Source organism: Aplidium turbinatum, chromosome 9, assembly GCF_918807975.1.
Source record: "Aplidium turbinatum chromosome 9, kaAplTurb1.1, whole genome shotgun sequence".
NCBI lineage: Eukaryota > Metazoa > Chordata > Ascidiacea > Aplousobranchia > Polyclinidae > Aplidium > Aplidium turbinatum.
Genome location: NC_137480.1, coordinates 8353694 through 8374532, shown reverse-complemented (window position 1 = coordinate 8374532; position 20839 = coordinate 8353694). Strand labels below are relative to the sequence as shown.

Below are 20839 nucleotides of genomic sequence, written 5' to 3'. Positions count from 1 at the left end.
TGCAATATCTAGCTAAATGTTAAAAAAGCAACGTAGCTTAAGGTTTAAAACTTTTTCAAGTTTTTTACTTCTAAAAAGTAGCCTACCTTCAAATAAAACGAAAATTGTCATGCAAATTAAAGATTAAAGTTCAATATATTGCCTGTCATTGGCTATAAAACGTCTGTAAATAAGTTGAGGTTTTTATGCCTCAGCTCAGAGTGTCTTAGGTTTTTCCAGGACGTTACGCAGTGGAAAATTGCCAGGTTGTCCGAGTATGCGTATTTCCATAGTCTGTGTTTGGCAGGTCGTTGGTGTAGTTGTAAAAAAGCAGAGCAGCCAGGAATGGCTCTTGTGGGACCTCATGTCTCAGGCCAGTGCCTGTCTTAAGATATTTCGGGCCCTGTGCGGAATATGCTTTGCGGACCCCAATGACAATGATCTAATTCAGTAGCGTAGCTAGGTATTTTGAAAAGGGAAGTGGGTTTTCTTGAGTGAGTGAAGGGATCTGGGATTTTCTTGTTGTAAATTGCGGGCCCTGTGCGATAGCACGGTTTGCACACCCAAAAGACCGGCACTGCTCAGGCATCTGAGTCTGCTTCGTCGTAGAAGAGTTAAACTTCTGTTATTGAATAGCTAAGGCTACCATATGTCCTCTTTAAGGAGAATTGTCTTTCTTTCTCAAACAAAATAAATTGTTCTCCAAGGACACCAAAAAATGCTCAAGTGTCCTCCTTTTTAGTATTTTGAATTTTCTTGCTAAAATGTTCCACAAAATTTTACTAGTATGTGAAAGCTCAACAAGGCTAAGCAATAAATCAAAAGGAAAAGACTGTTTTTTTAGCTGTGGCAAAAGTATACTTGTTTAAGAAAAGGACTTATTGACTTTCAAGTTGAATGCATTGCACGTGGATTGTACATTAGCTTTGAATAAAAAAAAAGGCAGTGTTAGCCTCGATGATCATACTATCAGATGTAGGTTACTGCATTTTAATTGTAAACCTACTACTCTTGCTTTGCCTACTTGGATGAATAAACCACTTCATTTCCCGAGTTCAAATGCTTTGATGTAGGGGAGGTCCTCCAAAATTGCCCAGTTTCCTACAGTGCTCAACCCCGTTTTTGGCGGTAATGGATTCTGATTTCACGCTTTAACGAGTTTGAGGCATTGCCCTTGACTTTGCCAAAGAAAACGGAATAGTGCTGTTTACAATCACACGGCGTTGTTCTCATCGTGTTCAACCATTGCATGTGAGTGTATTTGGGCCTTTGAAAAGATTTTATAACGTTGAAAGCAATAATTGGCTCTATAATAATCCAGGTCAAAGAGTAACAATTTATGAAGGGATTGAGTTACTGGGAAAATATTTTTTGAGATCTATTAGTCCTCAAAACATTACGTCTGGATATAAAGCCACAGGTGTTCACTGTTTACCCGTTTAATGAAAATATTTTTACCAACGATGACTTCCAGGCAGCATATGCTACAAACCTTCCATTGGCGCGGTCAGATGAAGAAGAGGACCTGCACCACGCAGCCGCAGCATCTCCAGAAGCTTCTTGAGAACGTAATCGACCTACATCAGAAGACCAAAAGCAGCCCCAAGCGACTAGTGATAGTATGGCAGGAGCCCAAATTCATACACCACTGCTAATGAAAGATGCTGCTATTGGATCCCAAGAAGAATTTTCTCCAGTAGATCATTTCCCATTTCCCAAAGCGGATAGACCCAAACCTACCAAAGGACAAACCCGGAAAAGGGGAAGATCTCTAGTGCTAACAGACACACCAGTTAAAAATAAACTTTGCAAACAGCTGGCAGAAAAACCAAGAATGACAAAAGGTAGTGCAAAGTGCACAGACAAAAAAAAAAAAATTAAAAAATCGCTTGTGGTTGCTGATTAAAGTTCCACTTCCGATAAAGAGGTGCCATGCTATGATGCGAGTGAAAACAGCTTTGAAAGCGAAGAAGCAAGCCGACAGGAAGTAAAAACAGTAAAAGTCAACGACTACATACTTGCAAAGGTGGAAACGAAAAAAATTGGTTCAACACTGTGTGGGTATCAATGGAAAGCGACAGCGACGATGACGAAGAGTACAATATTAAATGAATGAAAAGAGTTCGAGTCGAAGTCGAAGTCACATGATATTTTGACTTTCATTCTTCCGAAAGAAGAAGAGATTAATGCCATGAAGCCGCAGGGCATAATGTTAGGCCTGCCCAACCCAGTCTCTGTAGGCACATCAAGCCGTTCGTCTCTACATCTTCGGTTTAATGTCGACCTAAGCGTATGAAAAGTTGCTTTGTCGTAAAATCATGAAGAACTTAAAACTGCTTGATGCCTTTGCTTTTTGGTTCATTCTTTTTCCTTGAGCTCGAGCACTTTGTTGATGATGTTTCATTTATTTTGAATGTTACAATCAGAGAAAATGTGTATGGTGAGAACGAGAATTATTTGATGAAAGCATATTTTTGTAGTTAGTCAATCATCGGTTCATTCATTATTAACAGTAGGCCTAAACAATGGTGGGCCCCACAGCGCGTTCGTCGCCGTGGGCATTCGGTTGTGAATCAACCTTTCTACAACAAATATCATTTTTCGTATTCACAACAAAATAATTCGAAGTATTGGCCAGTGTATGTTACAATTTGACGAAATTAAAGTGAACAAAGGTTTATTCTAACAAAAACGCTATATAAAAAATAGTTTGTTGACGTGACGTTGAGCCAATGGTGGGCCCCACAGCGTGTTCGTCGCCGTGGGCATTCGGTTGTGAATCAACCTTTCTACAACAAATATCATTTTTCGTATTCACAACAAAATAATTCGAAGTATTGGCCAGTATATGTTACAATTTGACGAAATTAGAGTGAACAAAGGTTTATTCTAACAAAAACGCTATATAAAAAATAGTTTGTTGAAGCGACGTTGAGCCAATGGTGGGCCCCACAGCGCGTTCGTCGCCGTGGGCATTCGGTTGTGAATCAACCTTTCTACAACAAATATCATTTTTCGTATTCACAACAAAATAATTCGAAGTATTGGCCAGTATATGTTACAATTTGACGAAATTAAAGTGAACAAAGGTTTATTCTAACAAAAACGCTATATAAAAAATAGTTTGTTGACGTGACGTTGAGCCAATGGTGGGCCCCACAGCGTGTTCGTCGCCGTGGGCATTCGGTTGTGAATCAACCTTTCTAAAACAAATATCATTTTTCGTATTCACAACAAAATAATTCGAAGTATTGGCCAGTATATGTTACAATTTGACGAAATTAAAGTGAACAAAGGTTTATTCTAACAAAAACGCTATAAAAAAATAGTTTGTTAAAGCGACGTTGAGCCAATGGTGGGCCCCACAGCGCGTTCGTCGCCGTGGGCATTCGGTTGTGAACCAACCTTTCTACAACAAATATCATTTTTCGTATTCACAACAAAATAATTCGAAGTATTGGCCAGTATATGTTACAATTTGACGAAATTAAAGTGAACAAAGGTTTATTCTAACAAAAACGCTATATAAAAAATAGTTTGTTGACGTGACGTTGAGCCAATGGTGGGCCCCACGGCGTGTTCGTCGCCGTGGGCATTCGGTTGTGAATCAACCTTTCTACAACAAATATCATTTTTCGTATTCACAACAAAATAATTCGAAGTATTGGCCAGTATATGTTACAATTTGACGAAATTAGAGTGAACAAAGGTTTATTCTAACAAAAACGCTGTATAAAAAATAGTTTGTTGAAGCGACGTTGAGCCAATGGTGGGCCCCACAGCGCGTTCGTCGCCGTGGGCATTCGGTTGTGAACCAACCTTTCTACAACAAATATCATTTTTCGTATTCACAACAAAATAATTCGAAGTATTGGCCAGTATATGTTACAATTTGACGAAATTAAAGTGAACAAAGGTTTATTCTAACAAAAACGCTATATAAAAAATAGTTTGTAGACGTGACGTTGAGCCAATGGTGGGCCCCACAGCGCGTTCGTCGCCGTGGGCATTCGGTTGTAAGCAAACCTTTTGCCAACAAATCTTAATTTTATTTTATTTATTTATTTGCAATCAGACTCAAAGTCCATAGAATTCAAAATGCTTATGCAATTGAATCAAATAGTTTTCAATTAGAGAAAACACAAGTCTCACGAAACAAAAATGTTACAATCACTCATACAAATAGCCTATATTAAAATGTTGCATGACCAAATGCTGCATAAATTTGATTAAAGAAATTCATCTTCTTTTGATAAACGTTTTTACAGCTTTTCAATAGTTTATAAGTCAGTAAATCGGTTGGATATCGGAAATTTTTGGAAATGAAATATAAGCCGTCGCCAAAAATTCATATAAAAATAATATTTTGTTGAAAATATAACCAAGAAAACTCAAAATGCAAAAATTTTGTCTTGTTTGAGGATAAGGATTTTCATTAGCCTACATTTGCCATATATAACGTTTGACTAGAATTAACTACATCAAAATAAAATAATTTAATTTGGACCAAAAAAATGATTTTATCATGTTTTTACAATAACCGCAAATATCCCCCATAAAGTAGCCTACAAATGATCATATGAATGTTTGTGGTGGGCAAAACCTATTTCTCAACCATTCAGACTTTCGAGTGTTCAATACAAATTACTTCCTTTAGCCACAAAACTTGTTCTCATCTCGTTTGCTTCAAATTTTCGAAGTATTTCGTTTCGACTTAGAAGTTTCTTTTGAAAAGCAAAGTCCAATTTTTTCACATTCATCCAATGTTTGAAGATGTTAAATCAATGCAAAATGCCTGATTTTGTTCGCCAGTGATTTAACCCAAATAGAATTGTGGTTTAATTAAATCCAAAGTTTGATTGAATTGAATTAAGTTTAATTACTAGATTCACCCGGACAACAGAGCAGAAATTGATTTTCATTGATTCAACGTTCACAGATGTTGATACAAAAGCATGCTTTGCTGGCTGGCCATAAACAGCTCTTTGTTAATTAGGTCATGCATTGGTGTTAATTAGGTCATCCTCTTCTTTTTTCATTTTTTTCCTATGCTGCCATGCTTTCAAATTTATTCACAGTGAGTTGTGACGGCTTGAGGGCTTGTACGAATTACAAAGATAATATTGCGGTGCTTTGGTATGTCAGCAAGGTCCAACCAATGAAATTGCGAAAGATTTTAAGCCTACAAGATCCAGCCTTGAATAATATCATTAGTCGCTTGGAAAAACATTGGTGAGTGTATAGGCCTACTAGGTACTGCATGTCGCTGTTTTTATTGTTGTTAGCATTTTTGATAAAGCATGAGATGGTTCAATTAGTTCAATGTAGTACTATAATTAATTATAATGCAATACCGATACATAATTATTCATAAATTTAGATTTTAGGACACACCTGGGTGTGTACTGTGCAGTGCATTGATTTTTGTGTTAGTTTCGATATTACTAAATAGCTTATCTCCTGTTTTTTCAATGAAGTCAACTTTTTGTAGCAAGCTTGCGCGGTGCGTTTTTTGTAAGGATTCTGAAAGTAAGGAAAAGGTTCCAGATGCTTATTTAATAGATCAATGAAAAGTCAATTCAATACCATTACTTATTTCAAGTCAGTTTGTTTTAAATGGACACTGGTAAGCAAAGTGTTTCCTCCTACATTGATAAAAAAAGCTCACCCTCAATAATTTGTTTATTTTTATGTCGCCAGTTTTGTGGCTCAGACTACTGTGTTGTAGCCTATCGCAATTTTGCAATTTTGGTACGATCTAATTGATTAAAAGCAATTAGTTTTAACATAAAATCTAAAAAAACACTAAATTATTTGGTCAAGTTTTTGTTAGGTCATTAAGGTCATTTTCACATTTTAAAGTAAACTGTTTTGAATATTCAGGTCGATGAAAACTTGCTCTATTGGTGAGGAATAGGCTGATGATGATGGATGATGGTGATGACGGATGATGATGAGGCTACATCAGATTTCGATAATTCTTTTTCACTCCAAGCACAAGCATGGTCGGCTTAAGCATTTACCCCTTTACCTTATGTTTCTTTTTCAACAAACTCTCAGTTTTTAATGAATAATAACTACAGACAAAGCTTCTGTAGTTAATTTAATGCAAGGTTGCATGAAAAAGGTGTTTATTACAGTGACGAAAATCATAATTTTGTATTTGTAATAGAAGTAATTCGCAAAATCTTTGAAGAAATGATTTCAAAGTTTATTTGTAGCAGGATAATTCTCATTTTCTTTTCCAGACTGTTGTAATCAATGTAATTCTGAGTTTATCCATGGGAGATACTTTCAGAGCTTTTTCAATGTGATTAGTTCATTGCTTTATGGGAAAAAGTTGCTTGTTAAAGTTAGTTACGTGGCTTCAGCAACCAACCTTTTCCACTAGACATATTGGTTTGGACCAGCTATTGGCAATTTATCCCAATGACATTATTATTTTTAGATGGAGTACGAAGAACCCATAACTTGTCCACAGCAACAAATTCAAATATCCATGCCGCTATTTCAGACTGGCTGAAATACGCAAGAGATAGGGATTGAGAAGTTTGAGAAGAGGAAGACAGGAAATTTGATTTTAATTTGCCTCATGCCCTTTTCTGGACCGCTGTTATATTTAGCATGTTATTTGTTTTTGCTGTGATGGTTAGAAATAAAAACAAACTTAACTGCCATCTGTCCTACTTTTTGCTTGTATGAATGCCTTTTCTAGCAATGTTGTACCGAGTGAAATGCTAGTATGGTAGGTGATAGGGTTTACTGCGAATTGAGGCCTCGATCCCACGTCTTCGTGGTCATCATTATCATCACAGATTAACTCGAAAAAAGTGAGTTAACAACACGCCACCATGTGGTCAAAGTTAAGAAACGTTTTCGGTTTGGTGAGGTCGTAATGTCTAACCCTTGTCAGAGCAAAACGTGAGCGTTTGGTCGTAGATTAGCAAATGATGGCTAACGCTAGGCCCACGAGTAACCAAATCGTTTTCGCCACTGAGGGGATGATTGTAAATTGCGTTTTCCACGTCGACCCAACGAAAGCGTTTGGTCGTAGGTTGGCCAACAGTACACTAACGTTGGTTCTACAATTAAACAACTCTTTTTTGCCACAGTGAGGATAGTTGTAAATTGCGTCGTGGATCCCACGTCGAACCAACGAAAGCGTTTGGTCGTCAGGTTGGCCAACAGTGCACCAACGTTGGGTCTACGATTAACCAAGCGTTTTTTTTGCCACAGTGAGGATAGTTGTAAATTGCGTCTTGGATTCCACATCGAACCGACGAAAGCGTTTTGTCGTAGGTGGCAAATGGTTGGGAAAGGGTTGGCCAACAGTGCATCAACGTTGGGTCTACGATTAGCCAAGCCTTTGTTCGCCACAGTGAGGATAGTTGTAAATTGCGTCGTGGATTCCACGTCGAACCGACGAAAGCGTTTGGTCGTCAGGTTGGTCGCAGGTGGCAAATGGTTGGGAAAGGGTTGGCCAACAGTGCATCAACGTTGGGTCTACGATTAGCCAAGCCTTTTTTCGCCACAGTGAGGATAGTTGTAAATTGCGTCGTGGATCCCACGTCGAACCAACGAAAGCGTTTGGTCGCAGGTTGGTCGCAGGTGGCAAATGGTTGGAAAAGGGTTGGCCAACAGTGTGCCACCGTGGGATCGACGTTTAACCAACCGATTTTTGTGACTGACGATTCGCCCAAGGTGGCCCGCTGGCCAAATTTGTTACGCGCCAACGTCGGAAACCAACGGAGGGCCCACAGGACGTTTCCGATGGTCTAACGTTGGACCAACGACACGTTGTTGTGCGGAATCTTTCAAGATGCAGCGAAAGCTTCGAAAAAATATTGTGCTACACCAAGTATTTACATTCACATTCAGACAAACGACATTTAGACGTTGAATTACCTTTGGCCGTGCTATGGTTTAAATGGATGATGAAAAACAACGATTAATTTTCAGCCCACAAGATGACATAAATTGTTTTTTAGAGCAGTAGAGTTAAAAATAGCGTTTTAAAACAACACACTACAGATACTCTGGTGCCGTTTCATGAGTCAATCCCTTGCAAGCCCAGTCTCTTGTCTAGAAACTGACAGCAATTATTTAAACTTGTGTTTCGGGAAGAATAAGGAATTGCTAAAAATGTAAATTGTTTTTGTACAATTCGATAGACTACTAACTCTGTGGAGAGAGATATATGGATTTAAGTAAACACAAGCTTTATGTCTGTAATAGTAACGTAATAATTCTATCAACACGAAAACACGATTGACGTTTCAGAGGTTTTCTTGAAACAACAAGACTTGCTTGTTCGGCTGGTACTTGACATAATACTCAAGGCGATTATAAAATTAACAGTAGGTTAGGCTTGTGAAGAGAGGGGCGTTCTTCCCGGCTATCAGCATAATCGGCTGCCGAGAAACATATCGTTGATTGGAAAGTCTGAATGGCTTGCGTGGAAGCTACACCGTTATGGTTAGCGAATCGCAGCTGCTCGCTGTACTAGCGAGTGCTCAGCCTTGTGCTGATAGCCAGGAAGAACGCCCCTCTCTTCACATGTCCTCTGCCCTGGCGCCTGCTGGTTTTGTTGGCTCTTTCTTTGTTTCCACAAAGATAAGAGTTAAACTGACTGGTAAAGCGGTGGTCGAATATGCTGTTCTTGCCCGCTCGGATCAACCTCGCTCTGCTTTCAACGCATTGATCAACACGATCCCCTGATCAACTCGATGCAGCCTCAAAATTTCCACCCCAATTTTCTACTTTTTCCTGGTAATGTAGCCTATCAGTGCCTCTAGTTTCAATCGCTAGCCTCCCCGACCCAGCTGGGCGAACCTGCGTCAACGTCTGGCCAGTGCACATCCGTGCTCGCCGAATCAAAGCTTACTCTTCTCCAGTGAGTATGTATTACAATCCCACCTATATTTTTTGTTTCTATTGATTAATCAAGCCCGCTGCTCCTCTGCTCCACAAATCGAGGTTCATGAGCTGCATGTATAACTCGCTAACCTTGGACTCTTTGAATACTCGCTAGCTCGCTAACCGCGACTCTTTGAATTTTTGAAATAAGTGTACAACAAAATCCGGTAATTTCTCTAATCTATGCAAACATGTAAGCCAAAGGTATTGCATACTTTGTTGATTGGATGTTTGAGATGTCATTTTACATTCATCCCCGTTGGCTGGCTCAGTGGTTACGCGCCCGGTTCAAGATCACGCGGCGCTGGTTCGGCTCTCGAGGTATGCGCAACGCATTTCAAGACTGCTCATTTCAGGTGAGGCACAAACATAAGAGCGGTATAAAGTTTCGCACTCTGAATCCCAGCACGGCGTGTATTTCTTTCTGCGGCCGCGAGGGATAGCTTGTTTAGCTGCTGATTTGATAGCACGGCAGAAGTCTTGATAAGTCTCATCCACATTGGCGGTAGAAGGTGATGGTAGTTCTGCTGCGGTTTGGTTGGTTATGAGGCTGTAGCGATTCCAATTGGCTTTTCCGAAGTTCTATCGCTTCACATGGGCAGTTAGAATGGGAGGGACAAGCTTTGGGGCAGTGATAAGTGAAGGTCGGTGTTGGGAACGTGGAAACTTCTCCAGCACACGTTTGTCAGAAAGCGAGTTGTCTGCGTCCATGCCTGCAAAGGCCAGGTCAGGATTTGTGCCCATTCCCCAGCGTCCGGACCAGAAGCAGGCTGGATCTTTTGGGTTGTTAAGAATGGCGAGGTTGTTGTTCGCAGCCCAAGCAGCCAGGCATTCTCCGTCGCTGTTGATCAGTGATGTACGCGCATACAAAAAATATTGACGCCGTCAGCGCAAACGCAAACGTTCGAAAAACTATACGCCGCATGCGTCAACGCAACTTGTAAAAAAAGTTGGCGGCGTCAGCGTTAGCGCATACTCTAGCGCATACTCATTTTGTTTGCTAGGTGCCAAACATTCACACGGTATAAACCACTCGAAACAACACACTTTTCAAGCCACTTCGCGATTTCTCGTTACAAGAAATTATCTTTTTGGCCGGAAGGCACATCTGGCATTGAAAATATAAGTTTTTGCCTTTCGAAGAAGAGCTTAAAATACTTTTCCATGTAAGGCCATGGATTTGTATTATCATGCTCCATTTCACTTGGAGATTAGTATTACCGTAAGTTATTCCCTGAATACAATAGTGTAGTGTAAGAAACTGTAGCATATGCCTATCAAGAAAATTCTAGTATTATACTAACTGTCGCTCCTAGTAATATACTAACTGTCGCTCCCTAAAAATCCATTATAAAAAACACTCTTTTTTAAAATAATTCCGTTTGAATAAGACTAATATTGCTTTTAATGCCATAATTCTCTCAGTAAGCTCTATGCTTTTTTCTGATAAGATTTTTAAAAAGTGGGTTAATGGAAGACAAAACTGCCAGACACAAGCAAGTTTAGATTCTGAACTGCACAACTCTTTGTTATTAGCATTCAGGGATAGTTAGCATTACTAGTGTTATTAGCAGTAGGCTACTCAAAAGCCTCTCACAATTGGCCCCTGGATGCATGTTTTGCTAAACTGCTCATCAAGTTACAAAACATATATAATTACATACTTACGCAACAGAATGTATAAATTGTCAAGTAAAAATTACCTTAGCTTGATAGCCTACTGTATGTAGGCCTACACATTACTACGCAGTCTACGCTACATAGCCTAGCCTACAACAAGAATAATCGGCAAAGTAATGTACTACGGTACATATAACATACAGAGTACAACATCATGCAAGCAATCACGGTCGGAGACCAAATATTTGAGTTTGTTTAGATACATAGGCTGCACTGCTCATTGCCTGAGAAGTTTCTGATTTGCCCCAAAATGCAAGACTTAAATAATATAAATTAAAGTGCTCACAATTGCTTACAAACGCCTTCAACACTGCTTGCCTAAAAAAACTTCACACTACGAAGCTAAGTCATTGTTTACATTTTACATGGAGCGGCATTACCAACCTACCTACTTGCTTGCTTACATTACATTCCTGTTTTGACCCGTAATTTCTCAGTAGGCCTAAGTTGTTTTAACTAATTCTTTCTTTTTTTCTGCAAGACTTCAGTCTCCACGTGGGACCCTAGCGTCAAAGGCAGTAGTGCGATATACAAACAAACTCCAGCTGACTGAACAATAGATGACACTGTGACACAACACTAGAACAATGGGCAATTGCAAGACGTTAACATTTTGCAGTTTGACAAAAAAAATTGCAAACAACAACTAAGACATTAAAAAGTATGCGTTGACGCTATGCGCTAAAAAACCGGGAAAACTTTACGGCGTATCCTCAAGCGCAAACTATCCAAAAAAATATGGCCACAAGCGTTAGCGCAAACAAAAAGTCTACGCCGCATGTATGCGGCGTAGAATTTGCGGCGCATACGTACATCTCTGCTGTTGATGTACTTGTAACCAACCCCAGTGGGTGTGCTGGCAGTTAAAATCACCAGCATAGATACTGGATGAGGGGAATGTTGGTGTGGATGAAAGGTTCAGGCGTGAGGATGGTGGCTTATATACATTGACGATGTTGTAATTTTCATTGCTCACACAAACCCATTCTGTTTTCTCATTGGCGGAGGAGTTTGCAAGCGTCCAGTTCAACCTCTCATGGGCAAACGTGGCAAGGCCATGTTTCTTGCTTTGGGTAGACCCAGCTAGTGAATAGTGTGGAATTACTAGCTTGTCTGCAGAAGTGCATGGGTCTTCTGGAGTAAGATGACAAAAACTTGGTTCTTTTGAGCGAGCTGCTCGCTCACATCAGTTTTGCTGGATGCGATGCCCTCAGCGTTCAACTGTAAGACGGTGGGACGATGGTGCTTTTTGACACTGAAACTGACGCGCTTTGAAAATAGCGGTTCTCGTGGGGTCTTATGCTGAGCGTTCCGGGTCGAGTTTCACTCTTCGTTCCGCATGTTTATGATGCTACCTACAGTTAAACAATAAAGCACATTTATTTGGTGTATGCAGTATGCACGTATATACATACAGCTCATTCGATCACGTAATGCAGAAAGCCCTTGGCTTATGCGGTGTCCGGTAATTTCATCGCAGTAATTTCATCGTGGTAATATCATCGTGGTAATTTCATCGCATGGTAATTAGGCTACATCGCAGTATATCACATCGTCAGGTAATTACATCACAGTATGAGAGCTGCGTGGGCTACCAGCAGGGTTAGGGTTAGGTACCAGAATTCAAAGAATAGTCAACGATTTTGAAAATTGCAAAATTCTGGATTTCTTGAGAGGAATTGCACATAACTTGTCGTTTTGATTAAAAAGCAACTGTCTCAGATATTTTTAATATGGTTACTTCATTTTAATTTGCTTATTACAACAACTTTGAATTTTAATGGGTTTCTTTTACTTTATCATTCGCCTTTTCACTTTAAAAAAAATGGGTGGACGTTGACGAAGACGATTAAATTACTGACGATGTGGTGTCTTGCGATGTAATTACAATGCGATGACCATGTATGCGATATAATTACCATGTGATGAAATTACTGCGATGAAATTACCACGATGAAATTACCGCGATGAGATTACAGTGAATCGGCTTATGCTACAGCAATAGGTTGCTTCCACTCCACCTAGGAATTATGGTAGTCAATGACACCAGCAGTGTGCTCTTTATTCCCAGCCTATTTTTCGTCATTTAGGTTTGTTTGCTGTTTTTGAAGGAAACTTCATAAAATTATTATTTTTGGTTTGATTATATTATTGCTGTAAATGTTTATTAATGTTTAAAAATGGTTTATATTTTCTCACTAGCGGGTTGGTAAAAAAATTGCACTTTTTTAATATTTTGGCAAAACTATTTTGTACCCAATGTATGAATATTTGTCTTAGAAATATAAAAAAAATTCTTGTTAACTTTCTAGTTGAAATTTACTATAGGTACATAAGCCTAGTGGTATATAACTCGGGGACAAATTCCTTCCGGACCGGCAACGGGCAGTGGCCCCCTGGTTGCCGACCCCTGTTCTAGATAACAATAGACTATGTTCTGTGCTTTCTCACTTCACTGCCGTCTTTGTTGTGGACATTGAATTTCTCTTATTGGTATTTGGGTTGGTTGTAGCCCATAATTCGCCAATAAAATGAAATAAACTGAACTAAATGTTGCTCTAACGGTCAAACCACTCAGTCTGAGGCTTTGATTAAACTAATGACGCAGCTCTTAAGCTTACTTCGTAATCTTCAGATTCATCCATATTCTATGTAGACAAATGTGAAAATAGAGTGTCGTCTTTGCCAATAATTAACCTTGTAGACTAAGACATTCAATGATCAATATTTTATCGTCGATTTATTTGGTTGCTAAGGCTGCAAACAAATATTGTACTTTATATCTATTTTGTTAACTGGAGCCTACATTGTTTAAACGGAATTAAATGTCTGAAAGTGAAGTCGCTAACTATAGGCCTTGAAAAAAAAAATTTGATCCGTAAACAATCTTTGTGATATAAGAAGCTTGTTTGATGTCAGAATATTTGCCATGTGTCAGACTTTTGTATTTCAAAGTTGTACAATGTTAAGTATACTTTGTAGACTTTTGTCTTAAATAAACACATCTTAATTGTTTATGTTGTTAAGAAATTATTAGGCCACTTTTTACTGTATCATTTTTCTCTTGCTTCCATTGGATTTGGGTTATTTGTATATTGATGGTACTGTAAACCATGCCGGTATGAAAGCGACCGATATACGTTACAAGCTATCACGTTTTATTTTTTATTGCTGCGTGGCAACATAGACTTTACATTAGTAGAAAAGAAACTGGCCTTTTTCTCGCTTTATCTCCGTTCCAGTCACGCTTCAGTGGTGCTTACTGACTTCGCTCAGCGACGCAGGGTATTTGTGTCTAATGAAAGGTCTGTGGTGTCACAGGTATTTGCAGAAGGTTGCGAGATTGCATGCAGCATATTATAAAGAACTCTATTGCAGCAAATTAGCGGTTGGTTTGATGGAATGATGCTTGTGTACGGTAATTGAGATGTCCAGTGAGACCTTATCTCATATTATTATAATCATATTATAGACCTAGTTAACAGTTGCAACTTGCATTATAAGCATTTAAGCAAGGTAGGTAGGCCCAGATCAAGTTACTTAGTGGTATAACATTCTGTCATTCCATGGCTCCAAGTTTCTGTTCTGCTCCTGGATGTTCTACCAGGCATAAAAAGGGACACTATGTTCACATTAAGCAAGTGAAAAGTTTAAAGTTTTTGAAGAAAGACACTGATGAATATCAACATCAAGAATTGCTTAATCGTTTCATATTATCATATCGAAATCCAAATGCAAAAGAAGATAACATAAAGTCTCAAATTCATCGTGGGCAATGTGGAATTTGCGAGAAGCATTTCAAAACTTCTGATTTCATCTTGAGTAAGTTCTGTTGAATTTCATCATTGATTGCTGGTATCACATGAAAAATCGGTAGGTTTACAGACAGTATGCCTATCGGTATACTGTCTATTTGGGTAAACTACGTTGTATCTAATTAAGTGCATAATATGTTTTTACAGTTAAACAAGATTTGGTGTACGATGCTTGTACGGGCACGCTTGTGGGGTTTACTGACCTTGGAAACCGATCGAATCCTAAACAAGGTGAGATTGCAACACATGCCCTTACAGTGTATGTGAAATCGTTTAGTGGAAATCCCGGTCTAAAGTTCCCTCTTTTGTAGGCCTAATTCGCTTCGAGCACTGTGACTGGATCCCAGCTTGTATCGATCATGTGGGAATGCATCGGTCTATTGGAAACACATGGATTGCAGGTTTGCGTTATTTGTTTTGCTTTTTTAATTTATATCTCCAAAACCAGACATCGTTTCCTTTCCTCTTACATCATTTATTTACAATAGCTCATGATAAACCGCGTTTTTAGCCCTTATTATTACTTCGATTGGGTAGTGCAATATTCTTTCTTTTTCTGTGACATACTCAGTTAGTAATAAAATATCGCAAAGGAATTTTAAATTGCTATTGCACAATGAGTGATATTACCTTTGTTGAAAAACTGGTACTGTAGGCCTATAGTGTAGCAGGTTTGCAATTTTTTTTACAAAATCTGCCATGTGCAGGCACAGTAGGTCTGTTAAGCGTGTATTTGGATCTTTTACTGTAGGTGCTTGCGATTGTGGCTGATGGTCTTGCTGCAAACCGAACCATGTTCAAACTCTGAGTTCCGATGGTGATTCGCTTCATCAAGCTATTAACTGGTTTTCTCCTGAAATGGATCGTCAGATCTACCTTATTCCCGATCCTCCGCATCTCTTGAAAACTACGAGAAACTGCCTGTTTTCTGGCAGCAGTAAACGTGAGAAGCCTCCGAGATTAGCCTAATTCACAGGAACGGAAAGTTTCTTTTGTGGGAACACTTTGCATTAATAGAATCTGAAAATGTAAGTCCATTTATTTTTTTGTTGTTGCTATTGAGTGATATATCACCATGCTACAGCTAATGTCAGGGTTCCCACGCAGTCGGGAAAGTAGGGAAATAGTAGGGAATTTGAAAACCCGTTTTCCAGACCGGGAAAAGGTCGGGAATTTTGTGAAACCTCCCTCGTGGTATTGAAAAAGTATGGAAAACCTTGATGACTAAATTATAGATAAAAACTTCGATATCGGTGATATCGGCCATTGTTTGAGTATCGGTATTGGCAAAATTTGGCCGATACTAAACATGTAAAAAAGGCGCTTGCTGCGGATTTTCTACAGAAGCAAAGATACAATTTTTTTAAAGTAGTAACTAACGTCACATTGATGTAGAAAAATAACAACCTGTTAAATTTTTGATATCTCACACTCCCATGACTTCTTGCGCGCGCATTTTGGCTTTGGTTACTTGCATTGATTCTTTCACTCAAACAAAACGTTTTGTTTCAGCAGTTTTGCGTTGTTCGATTCTTAAGTTGTAAAGGAGACTCAATTTCTCCAATATTTATCATTTGTGTTTCTTTTTTACTCTCAGCAGAGTATAAAACTTGTAAAAGTTTTTCTTCCATACGACGTTATGAATGAAATTATATCTCAAATCGGCGTAATGACGTGACATCACCTAAATCCCATTGCTTTCATTTTGAGTGATCAACTGATCATACTGATTTTCAATTTATTCCTACAAGACATTATGATTACGTAATGAAAAAATATATGATAACTAAGGATGGAAGACATTACGTCAGTCATGTCTTTTCAATTCAAAATGAATTTTAAAAGTTATCTTTCGTTCATACTCCTAATCCTCCTTCAAAGCGGTATTACAAAGAACAATGTTGTGGCGCAACATGCAGCTTTTCAATGAAGTTCGGTAACTGTTTTTTTCTTGTTCATCTGCGCTTTAAATACCGGTCATTTTCCGTTGTTCATCCACTAAGCAATTTAGGTGAACTGTGGTTAGCCTACTTGCAACAGGAGTTATACTGTACAAACAGTGGCGTAGCGTAACCATGGCATGACTTATTTAATTGTGGGGCACTCCAGAAGCAGAAATATTTAACTTGACATGAAAATTTAGCCTCGGGATTTTTGTTCTGTAGCCTAACATTCAAAATTTTACTTATTACCCTATATACTCGAGTGTAGTTCGAGATTTTCGCAAGTGGTTTTCACCTCAAAAAGCCAGGTTCGACTTATACACGGGACAAGCTGTTCCCAGCTCGGCAGCCTTCAAAATTAACGCATTTTTTCTGCGGCAAAATTATTGCGACCTAGATTACTGAGTGTGAAACAGCGTCGGCTGAAGTAAAAGTTTTGAATACGTTTATTTGCCGTGATTCAAACTTCAGTTTCAAATTTAATGATTTTTGTCGATTCTAAACTGCATCGTATACGCTTGTTGAGCAATACGCAAAGCTCACGAGACAAAAGAGCTGATTTAAGCAATCAATTTTTTTTTTTTTTGCGAGTATAATCGTTCTTATTACGTAACATTCCATGATCGTTGAAGTCGATTAGCGGCCGCATATGACAATGATGTCAGGTTGGCTAGGTGATAATAGCGGTAAGAGACATCGTTAATGCAGGCAATATCTGTGACCAAGACCACAACACCTCAGTCCTCAATCACGGTGGCTTTTCATGTAAAACCTACTGGGCTATTATGACACAACAACAAAGACAATACCATTCATAAATCTTATTTACTGTACAATGTCTTTGTGATTCAGTGTTCAGAATCACACAGACAGTGTTCTACTGTTCAGTGTTCTTTTCACTTACTTCATTTTGTCAGTAGTGTGATTTTTAATTGCTTTGGTTTGGCTTATGGCAGGTTGCCATGTCCGATGGAATGAGGCTTTGAATTGCACTTTTAGTATAAATGTGACAGTTTATCCAAACTGATTTCAGTTCGGGTCTTTTGAAAAAAAAGAGTTTTTTTTCAAACAGGAATCTTCTACTGTACATTATTATTATTTTTCATACTGTGCATGATCGTGTGTGGAAATAATACAGCACAGAAATTTTCATTGATTAAGCACTGTTAATGCGCAATTTAGATTAAAATCAAGTCGAAATTTTTTTAATTTAGTATTGAAAAAGTAGGGAATTTTTAGAACTTAGTATTGAAAAAGTAGGGAATTTGTTTATAAAAAATGTGTGGGAACCCTGTAATGTGTTTGTGCAGACTGGTGAGATGGGCTGATTTTTATGGGAGGTTAATTTCCTATTTGCTATTTCAATGGTTAGTCGAATATTTTTGAGTGTTGTAGTCTCATTATTTGCCCTCGTGGTGGATACTTTTTTCATAACAGCCGATTTGAGACAAGAGTTTTCTTTCTGTTGTTTATACCAGTCTTGCGATTGACTGAATCTGCAGTTAGTAATTTTTTTTTTTGTAACCGTAGGCTACTGCTTCATATGGCACAATGGCAATACTCTCTCATACGGAAACGTATATTTGATTTCAGAAAGGCGAATTAGCTCGAAATCGCTTGTCAGCCCGCCACATTCAATTGACAAGCTTTCCAAAATGAATGTGAAGTTGGCAGCTCAAACATTATCTGCTTCTGTTGCTACGGCCATGAAGAACTTTTTCCCAATTGAAAGAAGGGAAGAAATGAAAGAGACTGCAGATTTTGTTTCAATGATGGACTCGTGGTTCGACTACATGAATGCTCGACCAGGCAAGGGGAAAAGAAGTATTCGAGTTTATAGGTATTTTCTATTTTCATCGCCATTGTCAAATGTATTGTACAGATTTTAGGTGTGTGTGAGACAGAGAGGAAGACACCTAGCTATAACCAAGTCATATGATTTATTGTGTAGGTTTTGCGGACGGTCGCTGGTAAAGCAGTTTTCAAAACTTTTCTAACGCAGTTTGCAAATTTTGTAAAAACAAAAAGCTGGTATGCTGGCGATTCCGACAAGAATTGAAACACAATTTTTCCGATAATGCTTTCTTCAGCTCCCGTTCACCGATACCGCTAACAGACGTCCAGCATACTCCATATTCATAGTTTTCAATTTTTTTAGCGATATCCATGATGACCGTCTTAGTTGGTTGGAAACATCTTCATTCCGCGATTAGAGCAGTGGAGAGAAGCTAACATGCAGAAGTTTGGAAGAAGCTCGTTAGAAAAATCTTTTTTATCAAAACAAACGTTTGATGGCTTACGCTTGGCCACAAAGAGCATGGTCGAGCTTGTCCGTTATCTCCTGCGTCGTGGTTTTGGGTGCGTGGCAACAAGGCGAATATCTCAAGACAGCCTCGAAGTCTACTTTGGTCACCAAAGAGCGTTGGGGAGAAGGCACCAAAATCCCAATATTCATGAGTTTGAATACCAAAACAACACCATTGTGTTAAAGCGCGAATTACATCACGGTTGTGCAGTTGGTCAGCCTTTAAAGAAATGCCGGAAAGAGTAGTGGTCCATTTTTAATTTTGCTTGTGACTGCTTAGTGTTTTATCGTCTTACTTTGTCCTGTGTATAATATTTTATGATAATGTTGAGTTTCTGCAAATGAATTATTATTGATCGATATTATTTTTGGACAAAAAAGCAACAAATAACTGGAAATACTTGTATTCAATAAGCGAAAAGAAAGCAATTCGTCCTCTACTCTAGTGTAAGGTCATAAGAGACATAATACATGACTTAAAAACGCAAGCCGAATAACAGATAAAATATAGCAATCACAGCCAGCAGATAAGAATACGGCACACAGGGTTTTTGTTAAGGTTTGGTTTGGGTGACTGCTAAGTAGTTTTAAGAGACCGCAAGTGTTTCATTTAAATACCAAAAAATAGCCATATTTGCTTAAACGAATTATTTATTAGGCTACTGGCAGTGCATAATCACAGAACAAATATTTTACTGTCTGAAGCACGGTCTCAATTATTACCTTCACGTGTATTTCCCAATCTTCATCAGAAAGAAATAGGTTTTCACCAGACACTGCCATTGCTATTCTTGTATAAGCATGAAGTTTCCGCTCCCATATGTTTGAAATTGTAAGAAAGTGTCATTTTCTGTTTTGCCAATGGAAAGCCAGTAAGCACCAGTCATGCGTGGCAAGGCAGACGCATGATTTTAACGCCGCTTTGGTTTAAATAATAGGAGATGTTCTACTGGTGCAAGTTGAGCTAAACTATCACAAGATGTATACAGTGACAATTTGCTTTTATTCCGACGTTTCGTCAATCAGACACGACTGACTTCTTCAGGGACTAGACCAGGTAGTGACTACCTGTCTAGCATGGCAAAACACAGGACCATGTTGTTGAAACCAACTAAACACGCAAAATGAAAATTCAACTCTAGACAAAATTATCGCGCGCAAAGTTTGAATTAAGTTAGAAAAAAGGAAAGATTTAAATTTTAACAATTAACAACCCAGACAAAAATCTGTCATTTTTACATCTACCCAACGTCCGCAGACGTTGAATCAATGTAAAAATGATGGATTCTGCTGTCAGGGAAGAAACTGAAATACTGACAAGAGAGGAGGATGAACGGCATGAGTCATGATGAAACGAGTTTAAAAAACGCACTACTGCACAGTTTTACAATCAGCGTGAAACCAATTTAAAAAACGTAAAATAACCACTTACAATAGTTTTTTGTAGATAGCAGGAAAAGAGATGCCATCATTGCGATTCATTACATGAGGCTTTTGATTGATGAACCAACTTTCAGAAAACATTCGCTTTCTATAATCACTTTCAACTTTTAGAATTTTAGAATTGCTCCAAGTTATTCTATGGTCTGAAGTTATGGCATGCATGCAAGGAGCAGAATGTTCCGGGCGTTGATATTTGAAAGCTCTTTTGTGTTCATTAATGCGAGATTTAAGATCTCGTTTTGTTTGGCCAACATAAATTAAATTACAATCATCACAAGAAACTTGGTACACCAAACCCGAGATTTCGCTTTGTTTCAAGGGGTCTTTTAAAGACGGCAAAAATTTACTTATTTTCAAGAAAGGTTTCAAAGCGACTTTTACACCAATTTCATTTAGGATACGCCGAATATTTTCAGAAACTCCCTTGATATAAGGTAAAGAAACAAAAGACTTATACTGGGTAGATGGATGTGCTAAACTTTTTGGTTGTCGTTGGCAAGCATGCTTTCTTGGAAATCCATTGAGGCGCAGCGTTTTGTGTAATGCTTTGTTCTGTCGTGAACGTTCATGCGGATCTGTGACATGTGTGTCAATGCGGTCATACAAAGTTTTAGCTACAGTAAGTTTTTGATGTTTTGGATGGTGTGAATTAAAATTTAAATATCTGTCAGTGTGTGTGGGTTTTTTGAAAATTGTAGTGGTCAACGTGTTTGTGGCATTGTGACGAATAACTAAGACGTCTAAAAAAGATATGGAGT

The 20839-nt window shown here is 38.5% G+C and overlaps 1 protein-coding gene across 1 annotated transcript; it reads left to right on the top strand.

Annotated features, from left to right (window-relative positions):
• The first annotated feature begins 13902 nt into the window (after positions 1-13902).
• On the top strand, positions 13903-19021 carry LOC145776621 (uncharacterized). Its single transcript, XM_082587851.1, has 6 exons — positions 13903-14397; positions 14538-14621; positions 14702-14791; positions 15142-15418; positions 17927-18173; positions 18492-19021. The coding sequence occupies exons 1-4, from the start codon at positions 14142-14144 to the stop codon at positions 15159-15161; spliced, it is 450 nt and encodes a 149-aa protein (XP_082443977.1). The 5' UTR covers positions 13903-14141; the 3' UTR covers positions 15162-15418; positions 17927-18173; positions 18492-19021.
• The last annotated feature ends 1818 nt before the right edge of the window (positions 19022-20839 follow it).